The following is a 19,718-nucleotide window of genomic DNA, read 5'->3' as shown; positions in this document are numbered from 1 at the left end:
GATTATAGTTGAGGGGTTTTGTGTGGACAAGAGGGAGGAGGTGGATGAGATTGAAGAGCCATGGGAGAGAGTTAGTGTGGGAGTTTGGAAGCTTGTGATAGAGGAGGAGGAGAGGCGCAATTGTATGCCTCAAAGAAAATAGAGCACGATTGTTTACTAAACCATTTGATAAGCAAGCACTACTTAAAACTCTAAAAAAAGTAAAGTCCAATAAGGATAAACTTATTGGTTAGAGTAAGACCAACTCTATAACTATGGAGAAGAGGTTTGATTGTAGACTAGTTGCCAGGTGGTGGAACAACAAGTGGAAGGTTAACGAGTCTAGCAATCCAAGGTTGTGGTTTGATGGCAGCTATTATCAAAACATATCAATGACTACAACTCTCACCCCTTAAGGTTCGCGGGTACGGAAGGTAAAAGTGTCAAAAAGGACTAACCTTTCGCAAACCCGCAGCAACACTCTTGGTCTAGAGCGTTCAACACCATTTAAACTCATCACCAAATTGAGGGTTCGATTGCAGCAAACCTTAAGGGGTGAGAGCTATAGCCAAAGCAGCCAAGCGTTCGCGGGTGCTATAGCCAAAGCAGCCAAGCGTTCAAGGGTGCGGAAGGTAAAAGTCCCAAAAAGGACTAACCTTTCGCAAACCCGCAACGACACTCTTGGTCTAGAGCGTTCGACACCATTTAAACTCATCACCAAAACATATCAATGACCAGGTGGTGGAATAGCGAATGGAAGTCTTAGGTGTTGATCCATCTAAGGTTGTGCCTTGAAAGATACAACCAATACAAAAGGTAAATTTACACTCCGTATTTCAATTTTGTTTGTGTTCTCAAAAGTACTCAAATATGTGTGAATTAAAGCAACCAATTTACATCATCTTTATTGAAAAGATTATAGGTTAAGGTGACAAGGACTCAAGTAACAAGTGATAGCTCGGTTTAGTTTCTATGGTGTCCAACGAATGGGCACATAGAGAGGGTGTCACAGTATGGTATTCAATAGTATATAACTCCTCATTGTACAATGCAATATACTTATAATAAGAATGGATAAAAGTAGCTAGGAAAGTGCACATTCCCTATGGTATTATTAACAATGTGGACGGTGTCAACTCATCAATACGATGCATGACCTTTTCTTGTTTTTGATGTGCACAAGCATCCTCATGCGCGAAATGCATCTGTTTGCATTTTTATCTCCAAAATCTTCTCCTTGACACATCGTTTAAAGCTTCAAGGAGAGATGCTAAGAAGCCTATGGATAAGAGGTGAAAGGTAAGACACTACTCATACCATTTTCACAATGAAGCAATCAAGGCAAACTAGTTGGTGCTAGTACATGATCATGGTAAAAAGCAAGCACTTCCGAGGACAATGGGCAGGATTGACGCACCACTAGCACAACATATGTCCTCCAGAAGCTTTAAGAGTGCCAGAACATCTACGCCTCTGAATTTTCAACTTTTGCCTGACAAAATGCGAGCACGCGCGAGTAAAAATTTGACCCGCTGGAATGAATGCAAACTCTTGATGCGAATGTTGGGTGCAAATTTCTGTAAGTAGTAGCTGCTGTTCAAGACGAAGCTCAAGGAGACAAAGATACTAACAAAGCATTCTTTACGAAGAGCTAGACTCTTTGCTCGATGAGAAAAAACCCAAAAGTCTCGGGATTAAGTAAAAACCCAATAGGCATAGCGTCCTCTATACATGAGGTTTAGCTTCTTTGTGCTCTTTAAAAGAGATGACCTCTAGAATTAACAGATTGTGCACCGTGCAGGTGTGCTTTTGGAAACTATCTCCCGTTTGAAATTTAAGACGCCTTCTTAATCAATGTTCAACAAGCATACACAGAAAAAATTTCGTCCCAGAGAGGAATGTCATTTGAGTCATTGGAGTTGAATCTGTTCATCAACATTGAAATACTTTTGGTGGGAATATACTAGTGAGATAGAAGCTGATGAAGTGGTTCTTGTATCACTTCTTTTACAGCCAAAGATCCGGTCTGTCATCAGCTGTCTGTTCTAGCAAGATGAGCTACAGTAGTATTTTATAAAAATGATGCAGAATTACTCGTTGAAAGAAAAGTGCAGCATTTTTAAGTCACCACCATCAATTGCAACTATCACCGACAACAAAAAGATGAGGTCACCCACTTCAATATTAACAAAACTTTTCTGGCAAGATTACAGAGGTCCATATTTCATGGATACCCCATGTATGACTGACTTGCTATTGAAACATGTACTCAGAAACTTTGGGAGGGGAGGATTGCAGAAGTTCATATTCCATGGGCACCCTGTATCACCTGCTGTCGAAAGTCGTACTATGTACTCAGTGGTTGATGCCACCTCGAAGAGAAAGGGCACCCTGTGTATCACCTGCTATTGACATGTATTGTGTACTCAGTGGTCGATGCCACCTCTAAAAGAGACTTCCTGAACGCTTTCCTGTTTACCATGATCTATAAAAACAACAATTACAGTAATGTCATCGTGATATGATCTCTTGAATTTCTTATCCACTTTTTTCAGATCTTCATATCGCAATTTGTATCTCTTAGCAGCTGCAGTAAGGGCTGCTCTAATCAACTTCCTTGCAATTCCCTGTGTAGCAGATAGAGAAACCTTGATTAGAATTTTGTGACAATTGGGAATGTGTTTTTAATGTAGAGCCAGCCAAAAGAATTTCAAAAACATCCCTTTAGCTGCTCATTTAGTATTTCTCTAAAGATGGAAAAAACCATGGATTGTCACAAATTCTATCTTGAGATATATACATGGAAGAGGCTACCTTGGAGAGGACGACAGAGTGACACGAAAATGGTGTTAAAGCTGGGCTCTCCTGATGTATGCTTGCTTGCTTGTCCCTCGCATCCTCACACCTGGGGCACCCCATGGCAGTGGCATGGAACGCCTGAAAGGGACAAGGTGGGTGGGTGTGTGTGTGTGGGGGGGGGTGGGGGGGGGGGGGGGGGTTTCTCCCCATTTCCTCCATTTCCTCTTTTTGTTTTCAAGCTTGGGAGACATGTTGCTGATATGGGAAGGGTGGAACAGCAATAGAATCCATCTTGCTTAAGTGCGCACACCAAAGCCAGAAAATGTCCATATTGCAAGCCTTGCTCCACAAGACTTTTGCACAACTAGTTTATGATATTGGTGACGACGCCCTTCTCTCGGCTGTAGACTCTATGGTCAAAACATATTGATGATTTGGGAACTCCTCACCCTCAACAGGCAAGAGTGACAACTATGACCTGGTCACTACTGGATCAAAAATTACGAGTGATCTACCAAGTCACCTTTATCATGGTTTACACCCTGACATTATTAAGCTGCAAAATGATGCAAGATACATGATCGTGGATAGCTCTAAGATAACTTCTATGTGCGTGTATTCCTTGAATCTTTGTTAGATCCACCTGTAAATGTTTACTGGACCGCAGCCGGGAATTCTATGTATGATTTGGTGGATGCTAATGTGTCACCTGACATAGCTGTCACTTGAGGGTGCCTTCCCCTACCCTGGATAACAAGACCCTGGGGCCCGTCTAGCATTTCTGATGCATTCCCATTCATGCCGACTCTCCGGTTACGCCAGTCCACAGTACCAGTCGTGTAGGGCAGCCATTCACGGGCAGGAGCTGGTTCTAGAGGTGTGAGGTTTTTGTGGAGGGTGGTTCGACCACCCGCTACACCAGCTGCAGGCCTACAGTTCCAGTACTTTTAATCAGCGGCACCTTCAGGGCTCTTTCGGAGGCAACACAGGAAGTCCCTCTAAATAGTATGAGGTTGAGGATGTCCTTTATCGCTTGCTCAAAACCAAAATCCCAGGTTGGCATAGACTTGCTAATGAGTTGTTCTCTGAGTATACAGATAATTTGCATGCACCACTCACAGCCCTCTCTTGGAAAACTGGGTTCAGTAAGTTGCTTTCCAAAGTCCCTTCTCCATGTACTTTATGGGGCAGGAGCCACATGTCATTGCCAATCATCAATCTCTGCCACATGTCAATCCCTCCGATGCAATGAGGTTTCCATCAATTTTGTGATGCTAACTGAGGCACTGACTATGCTACGGCACCAAACAAAACGTCTTCAAAGTTCATAGCTCAATTGGAAAAAGTGTTCTGTGTAGCAGTGCAACCTGAGCTACTCTGGCTGAGGCAAAACTGGCACGGCCACAGCAGACACCTATGTCAAGCAGTGCAGCAAGGGGAAATCAAGAGCTGGATGTGACAAAGGCTGGGGTAATGGGAGCTCCAACAAATAGGCTGGGGTGACGGCAACAGCGTAGGCCAGGGATAGACTAGAGTACTGAATAGCAGCACATAGGAGATAGAAAACGTGCAGGTACATCAAGGGCAAAACAGTGAGCTGGGACAAAAGTAGCACACAAGGGTGTACAAACATTGTCTCTCTTGCTCACTGAGAATTCTTACGCTGAGAATGTTCATGCTAATCCGAGGGATTGTGCACCTGTTTCCACTGTTTTCAGCTAGATTCGTCCGTCTTTAGCTGCCACTTCTCACATGGTATCAGAGCTCCGGTCTTGAGATCCAACCTTGCAGCATTTGTGCAGCGTGTTTGGTGGTTTTCTGGCGTTTCTGGAGAGAAGTTAGCTTGCTGTATTTCCAGATTCAGAACTGGTTTTGTCGCATCCGGTGCGTGTGTTTGAAGATCTGGTGCAAGCTTTGCAAATACAGAGAGGCTGACTATTGGCTACAATAAATTTCAGATTCAGAGCCGTCATTTTCATGGACTTTGGACCCGGATTTAGAGAGGGTCAGTTTGCTGGCTGTCCAATGTGTCTCACATTTGGAGTTTTAGGCTGATTTGGAGTTTTAGGTTTCTTCCAAGTACCCACCCCCTTCCTCTTCACACGACCAAACTCTTCTTGCCCACATGACGGATAATGACTCAAATGGTGGTGATGTACTACCGTCAAGTGCTACATGGGATGTGTATCACAAGGAGATCCATGACAAACCGGCCAAGATACCTACCCTTCTGACTTTTCCAGCTAACCATCAATTGGATGGTACCAACTATAGTACTTGGTGGATAACGACGATGACGATATTTGAGTCGTATGGTCTATAGAGGAAGAGGGTGCACTTTGGGAGCATGTCAATGCTCGAGTGCGGTCTTTTATCACATCTTAAATTGTACCTAGATATTTTGGATCATGTAAAGGCAACGACAAGCTAAGCTATGAAACGTGTTGCTTTACAAGTGTAGTTGATCAACCTGGATGTAGCCAAAGCCACTTCCATGAGGTTTCATATCAACAAGATGCAATGACTGCTGCAAGAAATTTCTTCACATAGGGAAGAACATTGCAAGCCATTTATTTGATGTCCCAATTACCACCATATTACTCGGGTTTTTATTCTTCTTTGATTACAAGTGGACGAGTGAATATTATTACGTGGGAGGACCAGAGAAGCACCTCAAATACTGAGTTGGATCAAGATCTTCTGATTCAACTGAGGCTTTGGCAACAGATTACAAAGGAATACACCAGGTTGGATAGAGTCAGCCATGTTCTTCGAAGACCGATGGAGACCAACAGTGTACTCTAGTTCATAAGGTGCGGATGGCAGAAATCCTCAAGTACATATCCGCTACTCTTTGGGGTTCAGGCGAGTTAGATTTGCTACCAGATGTGCGAGCCAGTGTCGACACTTGCAGATGCCGGTCACAGTTATAGTTACACAGTAGAGTTTCTGATGCACAGTAGATGGAGGTATGCCTTGCCTTGTTGTCTTCTTGCGCTCGGGATGGACGAGCTTCTTCTTCAGATGTCACTTAGCAGCTCCACAATTGTGTAGACCGACCCGGAGTAAAGATGGGGTGTTAGAGTTTGCCACCTCTCTAGCCGGTCTTAGTGAAGCTGCTAGTGCTCCAGTATCTCCCAGGAGTTGTTCATAGGAAGTGAGGGCTATTATGTGGCTATGTACGACCTATGTGAGGTAGTTTTGTCATTTTTGGCATGTTCCCGCCATTGATTTTCCCCTCCTATATTGGTGACAGTGTCATATAGTGTGCCTCTTGGTGGCCCTTTTATAAGGAAACCATGCTCATGACCATCCCCATAAGACAGTACATTCACATGCCACACACTTAGTTCACATTGAACACTGTGTTTCTGTAGCAGGCTACAATGTCACTTTCACAGGACAGTTAGTACAGTTTGGACTTTACGGTTGGTTCACACTGGACGGACTCGCTGGGCAGTGACACGTGGCAAGGATACGGTGGTCTAGTGGACATCGTGGCCAGGTCACCACCACCACTCAATGGAGATAGACTTAGGTGTTGTCATTTATGAGCCGTTGGTGGCTCTTTATGGTTGTATATATGAGTAGTAGCGGTTTGGTCAGGAGGATCTTTACGTAGTCGTATAGAGTGAGTCTATACACAGGGCACGTCTTCACCATCCCTGCACATCTGAGCCTCGACAGCCCATTGTACCTGAGAGTCCTGGGCTGGAGCTGTGTGTGTTGCCACGCCAACCACGCCAGAGTCTGTATCAGTTCTTTGAGATAGTCGAGTCATTTGTTGTGGTCTAGTCTACTGCTGCTGTTGTGTCTCTGTGAGCTCAGTTGTTGTCTATTGTTTCCTGTTTTCAGTTTGTTTTGAGTAAGATTGTCACGCATATTGCACTGAGGAGCACCCATTGTATATCACTACACACTATCTGCACTACAGATGTTCTCATTTTGGCGACCACGATGGGATCTCAACTGAAATCTCACTCTGTGAGGTACAAATCTTGAAGCTAGTTGAGTCTATCTAGCTTCGCCTACCTTGCCTTGAACTGTTCTCCTCTCGCCTGGTCCAACTGGTCTAGTCCTCTCTCGCCCTAGGGCCTAGTCATCTCTCGCCCTGGTCCAACCAGTCCTCGTCCTTGGTCTAGTCCTCCTTGACCCTGGTCTAGTCCTCCTCGTCCCTGGTCCAGCCTGGTCTAGTCACTTGCCTGGTCTAGGAGAGTCTAGACCAATCTTCAGCCAGTTCAAGGTTTTCTTGCCAAAAGCTTGGTTGGATTGGTGGTCGCTGCATGACACATACACGGCGGTCAATCGAGCGTCAAAGCGCACTATTGAGTCCTCTGAAGTACTACAACGGAAGACGACCCTTGGTACCTAGTAGAAGTCCATCAACCTCATCACCCATACCTCCACACAGGACATCTCCCATTCCTCCATTCGGTTCCACATCTTCCAGATCACCTTCTCCAGTAAAGCTCTCTCCTATTCTGCTACAGCAGGCTATTGAGCAACAAGCTATTGATCAACGGGCTCATGAGCAAGGGGCCATGGAGGCTTTAGCAAGTGTTTTGGCCAAGGTGAACATCAAGTTCCCTACCTTCAAAGGACTCTTCAAAAGATGCTGATGACCATGCAAAGAGGTTTGTATCTCTCTGTAGGGGTCGTGGTCAATAGAGAGGATGCTTATTTGGTACTCTTTCCATCGACCTTGGATGGCTTAGCAGACAAATGGTACAACCAGTTTGCAAAGAACCATTTTGCAACTTAGGCAGCCTTAAGGCAACAATTATGTGCAACATTCAGGCCAGGTGACTATCAGGAGAAGGTTCTGGATGAGTTGGCCAACATGGTGCTCCAGCCAAAGAAGACTTTTGCAGAACTTATGACGAAAACCAAGTCTCTGGTTGCCCAGCAACCCGATGAATTTATGGTTAAGAAGTGGATAGAGAAGGTGCTTCCCAAAACTTCTTAGCAAAAACTCCGTGAGGATCTCCGACCCGACGCCACTCTGGAGGAGTTCATCGTAGCTGCTAATAGGATAGAGAGGGCTAGGAAGCTGTTCACCAATCCCCCTCACATAGAGACTCCCTCTGTGTTTTCGGAAAGTCATGCTGATCCATTGACTTCTTTGCGCAGAGAACTTGAAGCCCTAAAACTACAACGCGCTCTCCAAGAAGAGAAATCACTCTTTCTTAGACAAGAGAAACCACCACATCTTGAGGCTTTGGATCAAATCAAGAGAGAGATAGAAGAGCTTCGGTCTCAGCAGGAGACTAAAGCTATGGTATGGTGCATCTCTTGTCGCTCTCTAGGACATCCTCCACAAGACTGTCCCCTTCGGGCTTATTGCCACTTCTGCGAAAAATCTGGGCACGAAGACAAGGATTGCTACTATATCAAGGGATTGCGGCAAATACAACAAAGTCTAGGTCCTTCTCTCCAACAAGGGCTAGCACCTGCATCCAACATGGTCTCGCCCTATGGCCAGTAAAACCCGTTGCCACCTCTGCTGACAACACCTTCTATGCAGCAAGGTATGCACAACAACTTTGCATCCCCCAGCTTTTATCATGCTAGTACTCCTTCAGTTCCCAAAAGCTTCTACACGCCAGCATCCGGTCCCATGCAACAAGGGCAGAGACCACCTCGCCCCTGCAATAGGCCTATTTTGTGCTACAGTTGCGGAGAGTATGGACATTATCAGAGCAAATGTCAATTGCCAGAAGGGTCCCCTCCTTGCTGACATTGTCCTGAAGCTAAGGATCACTATAGTAAGGACTGCCCAAAACAACGAGCATCCACATCTGCAAGTACAAACCATAACCAGCAGGAGTTTACATTCCCAAAGCTTAACCTCAACACAGTAAGCACCATTCCACAGGCCCCACCTTCCACTCTTGTAGTTGCCTCTCGATGGGTTGAAGCAAGTGGAAGAGCGGTAGACCATGGTTGCGGCATACTAAGGCACTTCATGATTGGGGAAACGACGCCATGTGGATACATACTCCTAGCTCCCCCATGCAACCAATTCGGCTCGAAGGAGGTATGGATCCAATGGTTCATCACAACTCATTGTCAGTACAGTCCAACCCCGGCCCTGAGCATCCCATCCCACCTGACGGGTCTGACGAAGACCTGCTGCAGTGGTTGGAAGCTACCACCTCGATGCCATGCTATGTGGTCTCTATTCAAAACTCACCTGTGCCTGTAACACTCTCTCTCCCAACTCCTCAGGCGGACACCAATGTCCCAAGCCCTACAGCAGACAATAGTTCTACAGCAGACAGTGTACCACTCGAAGAAGTAAGTGTGTTAGTCCCTGATTCTCATGATTCAAATGCTCCTCTAATAAAAGCCGTCGGCCTCGGGGAACCTATAACACATCACTGAAGGAGAAAGAAATCTCCTCTGCATGAACTCGCCAATGATTCCCCCCTTCCTCTAGCATCTCCCAAGTCGGACGCCCCGCCCCCTCAAAAGAACTCTGTTATATCTGTGTCTGAAGATTTACCCTTCGAGGAGCTTCCACCAGGATGGTTACAAGAAGAGTATGCGGAGTTTCCAATCGATCAAACACGAGCACATGATGTCTCGAAGCTCCAAGAGGCAGCTCACTTCTCAACTTTTGAAGTACCCTCCATAGTTACACCTCTTGACCCGGTCAAAAAAGTCAACCTGGGCGACCCTAACAACCCTCAACACGTCCTCTTAGCAACTTGGTTATGGAAGCATCCCGTATTACTTGATCAGATAGTTTCTTTTATACACTCTTTTAAGGATGTTTTTGCTTGGTCCTACAAGGATTTGGAAGGGATCCCACCAAAATTGGGTCTCCACACTATCCCTCTGGTTGAAGGGGCTAAGCCTGTCAGAGGCCGAGCTTACAAGCTCAACCCAAAGTATGCAGAGGCTGTCAAGTCAGAGCTCGAAAAAATACAAGAGATAGGGATCATTATACTTGTGGAGCACTCTGAGTGGTTATCACCCATGGTGATAGCACCCAAGAAGTAGTCCAATAAAATCCGTGTGTGCGTAGATTACCGCGCTCTGAACAAGATAACTATCCCAGATACACTGTGTGCTCGAAGACGTAGCAGGGCATATATTGTACAGTTTCATGGATGGGTTCAGTGGATACAATCAGTTGGGCATCCATCTAGGTGATCAGCTTAAAACGGCCTTTGTGACTCCTTGGGGTATTTTTATCTACACTAGGATGTTGTTTGGGATGAAAAACGCTCCGCCTTCCTTCAATCGAGCAATATATCTTAAATTTTGTCCTTTACTTACGGATCATATTTGCATCTTCATGGACGATTTTTCGACCTTCTCAGGTGCCCAATGTTCAACCCCACTGGAAAATCTAGAGGAGCACTTCGCTCAACTCTTTGTTGTCTTCCTCAGGTGCAGAGAGGCACGGCTAAAACTCAATCCTAACAAATGTCACTTTTTGGTCACTGAGGGCATACTTCTAGGCCATGTGGTGTCTGCCAAAGGTTTAGCACCTGACCCAGAGAAGATTGTGGCAATCTTGAAGTTACCACCTCTCATCAACCCAAAAGGTGTTCAGAGCTTTGTAGGCCACACAGGCTATCATCCTAGGTTCATACGAATGTATGCACAGGTGGCTCAACCATTCACCCGACTCACTAGTGCTACAATACCCTTTAAATGGTCAAAACCTAAGGCTGAAGCATTTGAATACCTCAAAAAGCGCCTCACTGAAGCACCTATTTTAGTGGCTCCAGATTGGTCTCTCCCTTTTCAAGTGCATACTGATGCCAGTCAACTCGCTGTGGGGGATGTGCTGACTCGGCCTAGTAAAGAGTACAACATGGATCGCCATGTTCACTATGCAAGTCGCCTGCTCACCAAAGCAGAGCGCAACTATAGCACCACAGACAGGGAAGGTTTGGCTATGGTGTATTCTTTACAAAAGTTTCGAAATTACTTGTTAGGGGTTCACTTCACTATCATCACAGATCATCATGCGCTACGCTATCTTCTGAATAAACCCCAAGTTGCAGGAAGAGTCTGGAGGTGGCTACTGATATTCCAGGAGTTCGACTTCGAAGTAGTTCTTAGTCCAGGCAAGCAGCACGTCATGGCCAACCATCTCTCTCACATACACACAGGTAAGCCCGATACTGGGGTTGAGGATGACTTTCCTGATAGTCATCTCTTTAAGGTCGACACAATCCCAAATTGGTATGGAGATGTGTTACATCTGCTCTCTACTGGCCTATATCCTGAGAATGCTTCTCCCTTGCTAAAAAGAAGACTCTTGCTGAAGTCTAGACCCTTCTTCTTTGATTGGCGGACAGCTCTACAGATCTGGGCAAGATAGTGTGCTGGGCAGGTGCGTCTCCCCTCATGAGGTAGACCACATTCTGGAGGATGCACACAGCGGTCCTACAGGTGGCCACTACCCTGGTCACATCACGACGCAAAAAATCTTACAGACAGGCTTATGGTGGCCCTATATATTTAGAGATGCTATTGCTCATGTCAAGATTTGTGATGTCTGCCAGCAATGTGCGCCCAAGCCTAGTAAGAAATCAAATCATCCTCTGCAGGTATCTATGGCATGGTTGCCCTTTGAGCGATGGGGCTTAGACTTTGTTGGTCCAGTTACGCCATCTTCTCAACCAGGCAATCGTAAGTATCTCCTGGTAGCAACGGATTATGCAACAAAATGGGCCGAAGTGGTGGCTACCATCGACTGTAAAGTCGCCACTGTCGCAACATTTTTGTATGAAAATATTTTTTGCAGGTTTGGGTGCCCTCTAGAAGTCACCAGTGATCGAGGTAGTCATTTTGTCAACAAACTGATCTCCACACTCCTCACGAATTACAAGATTGTTCATCGCAAGTCTTGCTCTTACTATCCTAGAGCAAATGGGCAGGCTGAAAGCACTAACAAAGTGCTAATCGCACTTCTCAAGAAAGCTTGTCACCTGCATCCAACATCTTGGGCTCGGGCTATCCTCGGCACAGTTTGGGCTTATCACACAGTGTTCGTGTCATAGCAGGGATTGCTTCAGCAAACCTCTCTCGTCTCTCAATGTTAGAAGAAAGCAGGAGGTTAGCTTCATATGCTCTCCAAGCCGAGCAACTTCGTCGCAAAGCGTGGCATGATCGTCATCTTCGAAAGCCGAAAATAATGCAGGGTTCCTTGATGCTACTCTATCAAGCAAAGTATCTAAAGAAAGCTAAGAAGTCGGTCCCAGCCTGGCAAAGGCCATTCATAGTACAAGAGATTTTGCCACAGGGGGCTGTCCAGTTAGTCACTCTGGCAGGCGTTCTTTTGCCACTGGTACATGGATCAAGAATTAAGAGTATCACTCGCTTCCCTGACTCTTTAGGAATCTGGTATTTTATCCATCCCACCAACAACCTTGATGACTGTCTCGTCTCAGCTCTCTCTGGCTTTCCCTTTTCCCTATTCTCAGGTCTTTCTCATGTCAGTCCATTCTCAGTTGTAATCAGTGTTATCTTTCAAATTCTCCTCGTTTGATTGAGTGCATCAAATTCTGCTCTCCTCTCATTGATAGAGATTGGGATTTTTGGAGTCCTGCTACGATCCAACGTTATTGCTCTGTTGTTTCTACTGCATCTCTCTCCTCATGGATTTGTTGAAGATCTCGTCGATAGAGCTTTGATTTTAGTATTATTCCTAGCACGTTCAAACCTGCTCTGATGTATCTTCCTTCCCCTCTCTCTTGTGGTAAGCTCTCACAAATATACATCTAGTTCCTTGCCCTTCTGGTGCGACCTCTTTTTCGTAGTTTCACTGCTGCCTACTCCTTCATTGCTCATCATCGCTCTGCTCTTACACTTACAGTCAAGTTGGCTAGGTCTGGGAATGGTTGCTCTAGCATGCAAATTGTTATACTAGCAGCACTTGGCAGCACTTTACAACTTCTGTTTTCTTCCTTTCTCGTTTCTCTCCTTCACATTATAACTTCAATTCTTTCCTATCTCTCTGGTGCTCTATAGATCTTACGTACTTTTGCTGCAAATCACCTACACTCCAATTCCACCTAATTTTTCCCTCCCTCCTACTCATTAATTCTCCCTCGTCCTTACCCTCTAAACCCCCTCTCGCCCCACACTCTATTGCCCTCGCCCCTACAAACTAATCCCTTCGCATCCATTCTCTAAAAAACACCCTCCTCGCCCCTACCCCCTAAAATAACAACCTCACCCCTACTCTCTAAATTACCCCTCGCCCTACCCAACTTATCCCCCTCGTCCCTAACCACCCTCACCAGTATCCCTCGCCCCTACCCACCAAACCCCCCCCCCCCCCCCCCCCCCCAACATACCCCCCCTCGCCCCTACCCACCAAACACCCGCCCCTCACCAATCCCCTCGCCCCTACCCACCAACCCCCCCTCACCAATCCCTACTCAACGTACCCTACCTAGCATATTCGCCTCCCCTACCCAATCTAATTTTAACTTCGTCCCTAACCAACCCTCCCTCGACCTTATATCGTCCATCTCTAAGACCTTTCGCCGATAGCCTCATCCCTCCCTGATATCGCCCTCCTCCTCCTACATCTGCTACCTGTTATTGCCCTCCTCCTGCATCTGCCGCTACCTCTTCTTCCTTGCATATTCAAGCTTTTTCCAAGTGCAGCGCTACATCTGGGAATCTGGGAGTAGAGTTCACCTGCACACTCGTCAGAGAGCGTTACATCTGTGAGGAGCGCACTTGCAGCTTGCTCTTCTATACTGATTTGATTCAGGCAGCTAGCTTTTCGAACAAGAACTATTCAAAAATCTTCGACTGACGCTTTTCAGGTTTGAAATTTTCAAGCACACTTCACGATGGCTGGTACAAGCAAACAAACTAGGAAGAAGAAAGCTTTGTCTCGACAGAGGCCAACTAAAACATCCCAAAGTTCTGCAGAGGAAGAGGATGTGGATACCTCCAGCCATGGCCTCACCGATCTGTCCTCCACTGATCACAGTGATGAGAATTACAAAGCGTCTGACTCAGGCTCTGCTTCTGACTCTGACTCTGAGTCTTCTAGACAACAGGAAGAGGAAGATGATGAACACGAAGATGCTATGAAAAACCAAAAGAAGAGGAAGGCCATCACGCAGGTACTGAGCCATCGAATTCCTCGGCCTCCTTCTTCCAAAACTCAAACCAAATTCACTTTGAACTTCCATCTGCAGCAGCCTCATCCGTCTCTTCGAGAAGTCTTATCAAAAGATCAGCTACATATGCTAGGTCTGTCAGCATTAGCAGAGGCCGATCTGCCTTCTGATATTCCCATGGATATGGTGGATGAGGTTCTCAAGTTTTTTCCCAAAGTCAGAGGGCACCCACTAACTACTACACGCATTGGTCACGCTTTGGGGATAACAACCTTTCCTACAGTTTAACCGGCTACAAGAACCTATTCACAACTTTCGAAAAATGCGACCATCGAGGCATGCAAAGAGCTACTTAGTACGAGTCATGCTGACTATGCAAGGAATAAAAAGATCTGGGCCATTTTCAAGTACTACTTTTTGGTCCGAGCTGCTAAAGTAAGCAAAGGCAAATGTGACGTCCCTACTATATTCTCGCACTGCGAAGGCCTATACTGCCTCATCCACACCATCCCGTGTGGCTTTCATCAAATTCTATTTACCTCTTTACAATTGCGGGCAAAAAGATTCAGAGCTCAGGTGCAATCTGTGCAATCTAGCTTTCAATGCTTTGCAACTCCCATGTTTGCCTGGGTCATTAACATACCTGTTCGTCCTATGGATGTGGATCCGGATATGCGGCGTAAAAGCTCTAAGGGAAAAGGGAAAGATAATGAATGGAAACTGGATCTACCTCGGAAGCCTAAGAAAAAGAGGACGAAGGTAGTGAAGGACACAGTAGAATCTTTAATATCACTGCCAGTTTCGGAAAGCCAACAGCTTCGAGTGCAGCAACGTGTTCGACGTTCCTCGCATACTTCTGCTACTCGTTCGATGGTAAGTTCAAGCGCTGCAGATCACACTATGCATGTCATAGTTGTGGCTTATACAATATGTGTTCCTCTCTCTACTGCTGCTATTTTTACTCCTACCACAATGACTAGCTCCCAAGCCCCAGTGAGAGTTGCTTCTTCCCTATGCCTAGTCCTGCTGCAACCACTCCCACCGTCTCTACTCCGCCAGAGAGGCATGCTCCCAATCCACCACCACGAGCAGTGCCACTTGCCACCCCAGTGCCACCAACTGTACCACTTGCCAGCTCTCTTCACCCTGACACTGTTACAGGACCTTCCACAGTGTCGGACTCTACATCACTTTTTCGGCTATCTGAGGATATATTGCAGGAGTCCAGACAAGCCATTGCCACCATTGAGCTTGGAGCAGAGCAGTTAGCAGCTACACACCAGCGTCACGCAGCTACTTACGGAGCTATGGAGGGATCTCTGCAAGTTGCTGAGAGCGCCATCGCTGATCTGGATGCTACTATTTTCGCACTCCAACAGGCCTTGAAGTTAAAGTCTCAAGTGATTAGTGACCTTCAGTGTGACATAAAAACGTGTTTCATGCAGATGAAACCTCGAAACCCCGAAACCTATGAAACGTTTTGCCGAAACGCATGAAACGGACATGCATTTTCTATGAAACGTTTAAAATTGGGGCTTTTTTTCCTTTTTTTTTGAGGTCTAGCTCCAGCTAACAGATGATTGTGGTCCCTAAAACTTATGGTTTGTGAAATTGAATTAAGTTTTAACTTTGTTCAATAGAAGTACTTTGCTAAATGAATCAATGATGCATCAGTTATGATTCATGAAACTAGTGGTTGTGTTTTAACTTTCATCAATACTGAACATCTCTTTGATTGTGCTCGCTTGAAGTCGCTTCTAAGCAGTGAGCACGTCTCTCTCTCTCTCTCTCTCTCTCTCTCTCTCTCTCTCTCTCTCTCTCTCTCTCTCTCTCTCTCTCTCTCTCTCTCTCTCTCTCTCTCTCTCTCTCTCTCGGACATTAAAGTCTAGAGTCATGTGTGCTACATTGTATACATATTTATCATATTTTACTAATATATAATTTAATGTCGTTTATGAAACCTGTTTCATGTTTTTGACTTTATGAAATGAAACGTTTCAAAACCTCCAAACCCTGAAACGACCGAAACCACAAAACGTTTCATGTCACACTGGTGACCTTCAAAATCAAGTACAAGGATTTAGAGAACTGCTCTTACATGAAAATAGGGCAACCCAGCCTATGATGATGGGTATGGGGTATGGGTGGACTTGAGCAGGTACACCAGTGCAGAATGCAGCAATGGGTCCTTCTCAGCAATTTATGGGACTTTACCAACAGACTCCAGTTCAATACTACAATCAACAACAGTATCCTCCTCAGGGGTTTCAGTCATCAACATTGCCTCAGATGCAAAATGTGACTTGCTGCGACAGAATTGCTGAAGCACACCGCCATGGCTGTGTTACTCGACGTCCTCAGTACACTACAGGATAGGTGCTACCATTTGCCCAGCAGCACGTGGCTGGTCCCTTCCCAAGGGGCCCAGTTACGGACAGGAGAGCTCACATACAGCAGGGCCCCACCATTGATTTAATGGCTCCACCTCCAGAGGCTGATACTTCGGGTGCAACAGTGGCCACCACTCTATCTCTTGGTTGACAGGTTCAGGAGCTCACTATTGCATATATGCAGTAGCTAGTGGTTTTCTTTCACAGTTTTTCACTCTTCCTCTCACCGAGACGGTGAGCGGTCTTGTGGTGGGCAACCTGTAGCAAGCTACAGTCACTTTCAGAGGACAGTTAGTACAGTTTGGACTTTACAATTGGTCTTTGTTCTGGTCGGCTCGCACTGGATGGTCAGTTCACACTAGACGGACTCGTTGGGCAGTGACACATGGCACGAATACGGTGGTCTAGTGGACATCGTGGCCAGGTCACCACCACCACTCAATGGAGATAGACTTAGGTGTTGTCATTTATGAGCCGTTGGTGGCTCTTTGTGGTTGTATATATGAGTAGTAGCGGTTTGGTCAGGAGGATCTTTACGTAGTCGTCTAGAGTAAGTCTATACACAGGGCACCTCTTCACCATCCCTGCACATCTGAGCCTCGACACCCCATTGTACCTGAGAGTCCTGAGCTGGAGCTGCATGTGCTGCCACGCCAGAGTCTGTATCAGTTCTTTGAGATGGTGGAGTCATTTGTTGTGGTCTGGTCTACTGTTGCTGTTGTGTCTCTGTGAGCTCATTTGTTGTCTATTGTTTCCTATTTTCAGTCTGTTTTGAGTGAGATTGTCACGCACATTGCACTGAGGAGCACCCATTGTAGAGAGCACGACACACTATCTGCGCTATAGTTTCAATCTTTCAATCTAGCCATCTCATCCCGTCTAGGAACTCTTGATCCCCTAGATCCATGTATAGCCATCTCATCCTTTCGGAACTCTTGATGCTCTTGTTATAGTATCCAGTCATCTCATCTAGATAGAAATCTTGATGCCCTAGAATCACATTCAATTCTCATTCACTTAGCCATCACTACAGATCTTGTTGATCTCAAACAAATGTCTAGATGGACCAAGTTCAAATCATTTATCACACAAAATACATTTCATCTTTCTCTACGTGTCTCTAACAATACACACATGAAAGAGCACATGTATTCAATTCAATCAAGAAAATTTCCAATTCAATGTACATATTTTCATAAAGGCATTCCACAAAATACTGTCAACTTGTCGGTATCCCTAAAATCTCAAGGAGAATTTAGTGACTTTATTTAATCTAGGCAATCTATGACGAAGGAGTAAAGTGGCTCCCCTCTTGTGCAATCCGCATTGCACCAGATTCAACCTACTAATTCATCAGTAACTTTTGGCATAGACACTGCTAATAATACAAAAGCTTCAAGGCACAACTCAAAATGAGGAGAAGCGATGTTCTCCTTTTCCATCCACTTTGCATCCAAGATGGACCTAGCTCATCTTTATGTTCTTTTCTTGTGCCATGTAGCCTGTTGATAGCCCCGCTTCTCTCCCTTGTCCATTGACACCTCAATTTGAATCGTCGGAATTCTCTCATGAGTCATCAGTAGATTCCCTTGCTTCGTCAGAAGCCTTGGATGCACTATCGGTTGATTCCCTTACCTCTTTGGAGTTCTTTGATGAACTAACATCCGGATCCTTGGTTCTTTTCTTTTCCTTAGAAGACTCTTGCCCAATTGAGGTGGACATTGGCTTGTCATAGGATAGGTCAATGAGCCGGCATGCATACCAAAACCTTGCTTGGCATGTCCCATAAGTCTTTGAATGGAGTCAGACTTCAGTTACTAACAATACCTTCGAATCTCTTTTTGCAAACCACAACAAAACCGCTCAATTTGCTCCTTCAAAGTGATCCTCCAAAAGGAGCCGAAAGGAGGACACTGGCAAATAGGTATCCCAAAACCTTTGGCAATAGCCATCTAAAGTGTCTTTCTTAGTCATTCTCAGATCATTCCAAGCCGCGATGACATCTTCTTCATATTCTTCCGTTATCCAAGCAGAAGTGAAAACTCTCTTGAATTTTACCCACTTCTTAGGTGCTTCTCTACATAACAACAGAGTAGACCACCAAGCTGGAATCCACCAAATATATGTGCACTATTGGCTTCTCCTCATATGGGGGCCTTACAAATCGTGCAACATACATTGTGGTGGCAAAACTGAGAGGCGGGCATTGCAAGGGCTTGATGGGTGTCCTAATAGCCTGAAAACGTGTCAAACTTGACTACTGGACTCCCATCCTTAAACTCCTTAGTCTTTTTGTTCTTTTGCTCATTGTTTGAACTATCAGTGGAGGATATTCATCCTCCTCTAAACTGCTAGTTGGCTCCCTCTGCCTTCTAGGCTTTTTCAAAAATCTGTTGCTCTTACTTTTCTCCGCTTTTTCTCATCCTCTTTGGAACTAGAGGACGATGAACTGTCGGAACTCTTTGAAGACAAAGAAAAAGTTGGGTCGTTCTCGAAATGAACACGCTTCTTGGATCCTCTTACCACATCGGAAGTCAACTTCCGGCATAAATATTCGGGGAAATTTGCTCATTTCCTTTTGCTTTCGAGAGTGCTTCAAGCCTTTCATTCATTGATTCGCCTTCTTTTTCAGAGCTTTGTCAAACTCTTTCTCGAGTAGAGTTTTCGCTTTTCTACACTCAGCTTTGCTTTCTGATTCATTATCGTCTTGAGAGGAGAATCAACGGCCTCTCACCATCTAGAGTGGATCTTGGTAATTCTTTAGGTGATTCACATATTTCGGGTCTTTGGAGTACTTAATCAATCTTTTCATACACGTGTCAAATGTTTCTACTCCGCTCTATCGAGTTTCCCCGCTGAAAATTTACCGAAATCTCCGTTGGTTTCTTTTGTTCCTACGCTAGTTTTCAGCTTTTCTTCATCTCCCCGTAGATATTGAGTTTCCCCGCCGAAAATTTACCAAAATCTCCGTTGGTTTCTTATGTTCCCACATTGGGTTTCAGCTTTTCTTCATCTCCCCGTAGACCAAAGGTCGAAGGGGTGTCGTCTCTATCGGATTCTCCACGACAACCCATGTGTGTTGTAGAAAGGATCGGATCCTCTATAGAAGAAGAATCATTCTGAGCTGATACCAATGTTACAGGCGTGAACCTTGGCAAGACCAAAATTATGGTGTTCAACACCACAACACAATGGGTCACTCGATCTGCACCGACTTTCACATATGGTTAGCAGACAATTGAGTATACAAACGCATACACTTACCTTGAGTGGTCTTCAGTGATCCAATGTTCTTGAGGAGAGCAACGGAGACTAGACTAACGAGAGCAAATGCAGCTTTAGGGAGGATGGGGAGGATGTGTTCGCAGATTCAATTTCAGGAACCTCGAACAAAGCTATGGCTTTTTGACACATCGGTTATCTCATCCATGCTATATGGGGTGCA

The 19,718-nt window shown here is 45.4% G+C and overlaps 1 protein-coding gene across 1 annotated transcript in view; it reads right to left on the bottom strand.

The window, feature by feature from the left end:
• Positions 1 to 2,130: 2,130 nt before the first annotated feature.
• LOC147445387 (putative protein phosphatase 2C 43) overlaps positions 2,131 to 19,718 on the bottom strand; it is an 80,059-nt gene continuing 62,471 nt past the window's right edge. The window contains exon 4 of the mRNA XM_086524897.1: positions 2,131 to 2,606. Within this exon, the coding sequence (XP_086381023.1) occupies positions 2,406 to 2,606 (201 nt within the window). The 3' untranslated portion in view covers positions 2,131 to 2,405. The remainder of the gene's footprint in view (positions 2,607 to 19,718) is intronic.

This window comes from Adiantum capillus-veneris, chromosome 12, assembly GCF_014529385.1.
Source record: "Adiantum capillus-veneris isolate H3 chromosome 12, ASM1452938v2, whole genome shotgun sequence".
Lineage (NCBI taxonomy): Eukaryota > Viridiplantae > Streptophyta > Polypodiopsida > Polypodiales > Pteridaceae > Adiantum > Adiantum capillus-veneris.
Note: the sequence above shows the minus strand (reverse complement) of the source record. Positions and strands in the feature narration are given on the sequence as shown.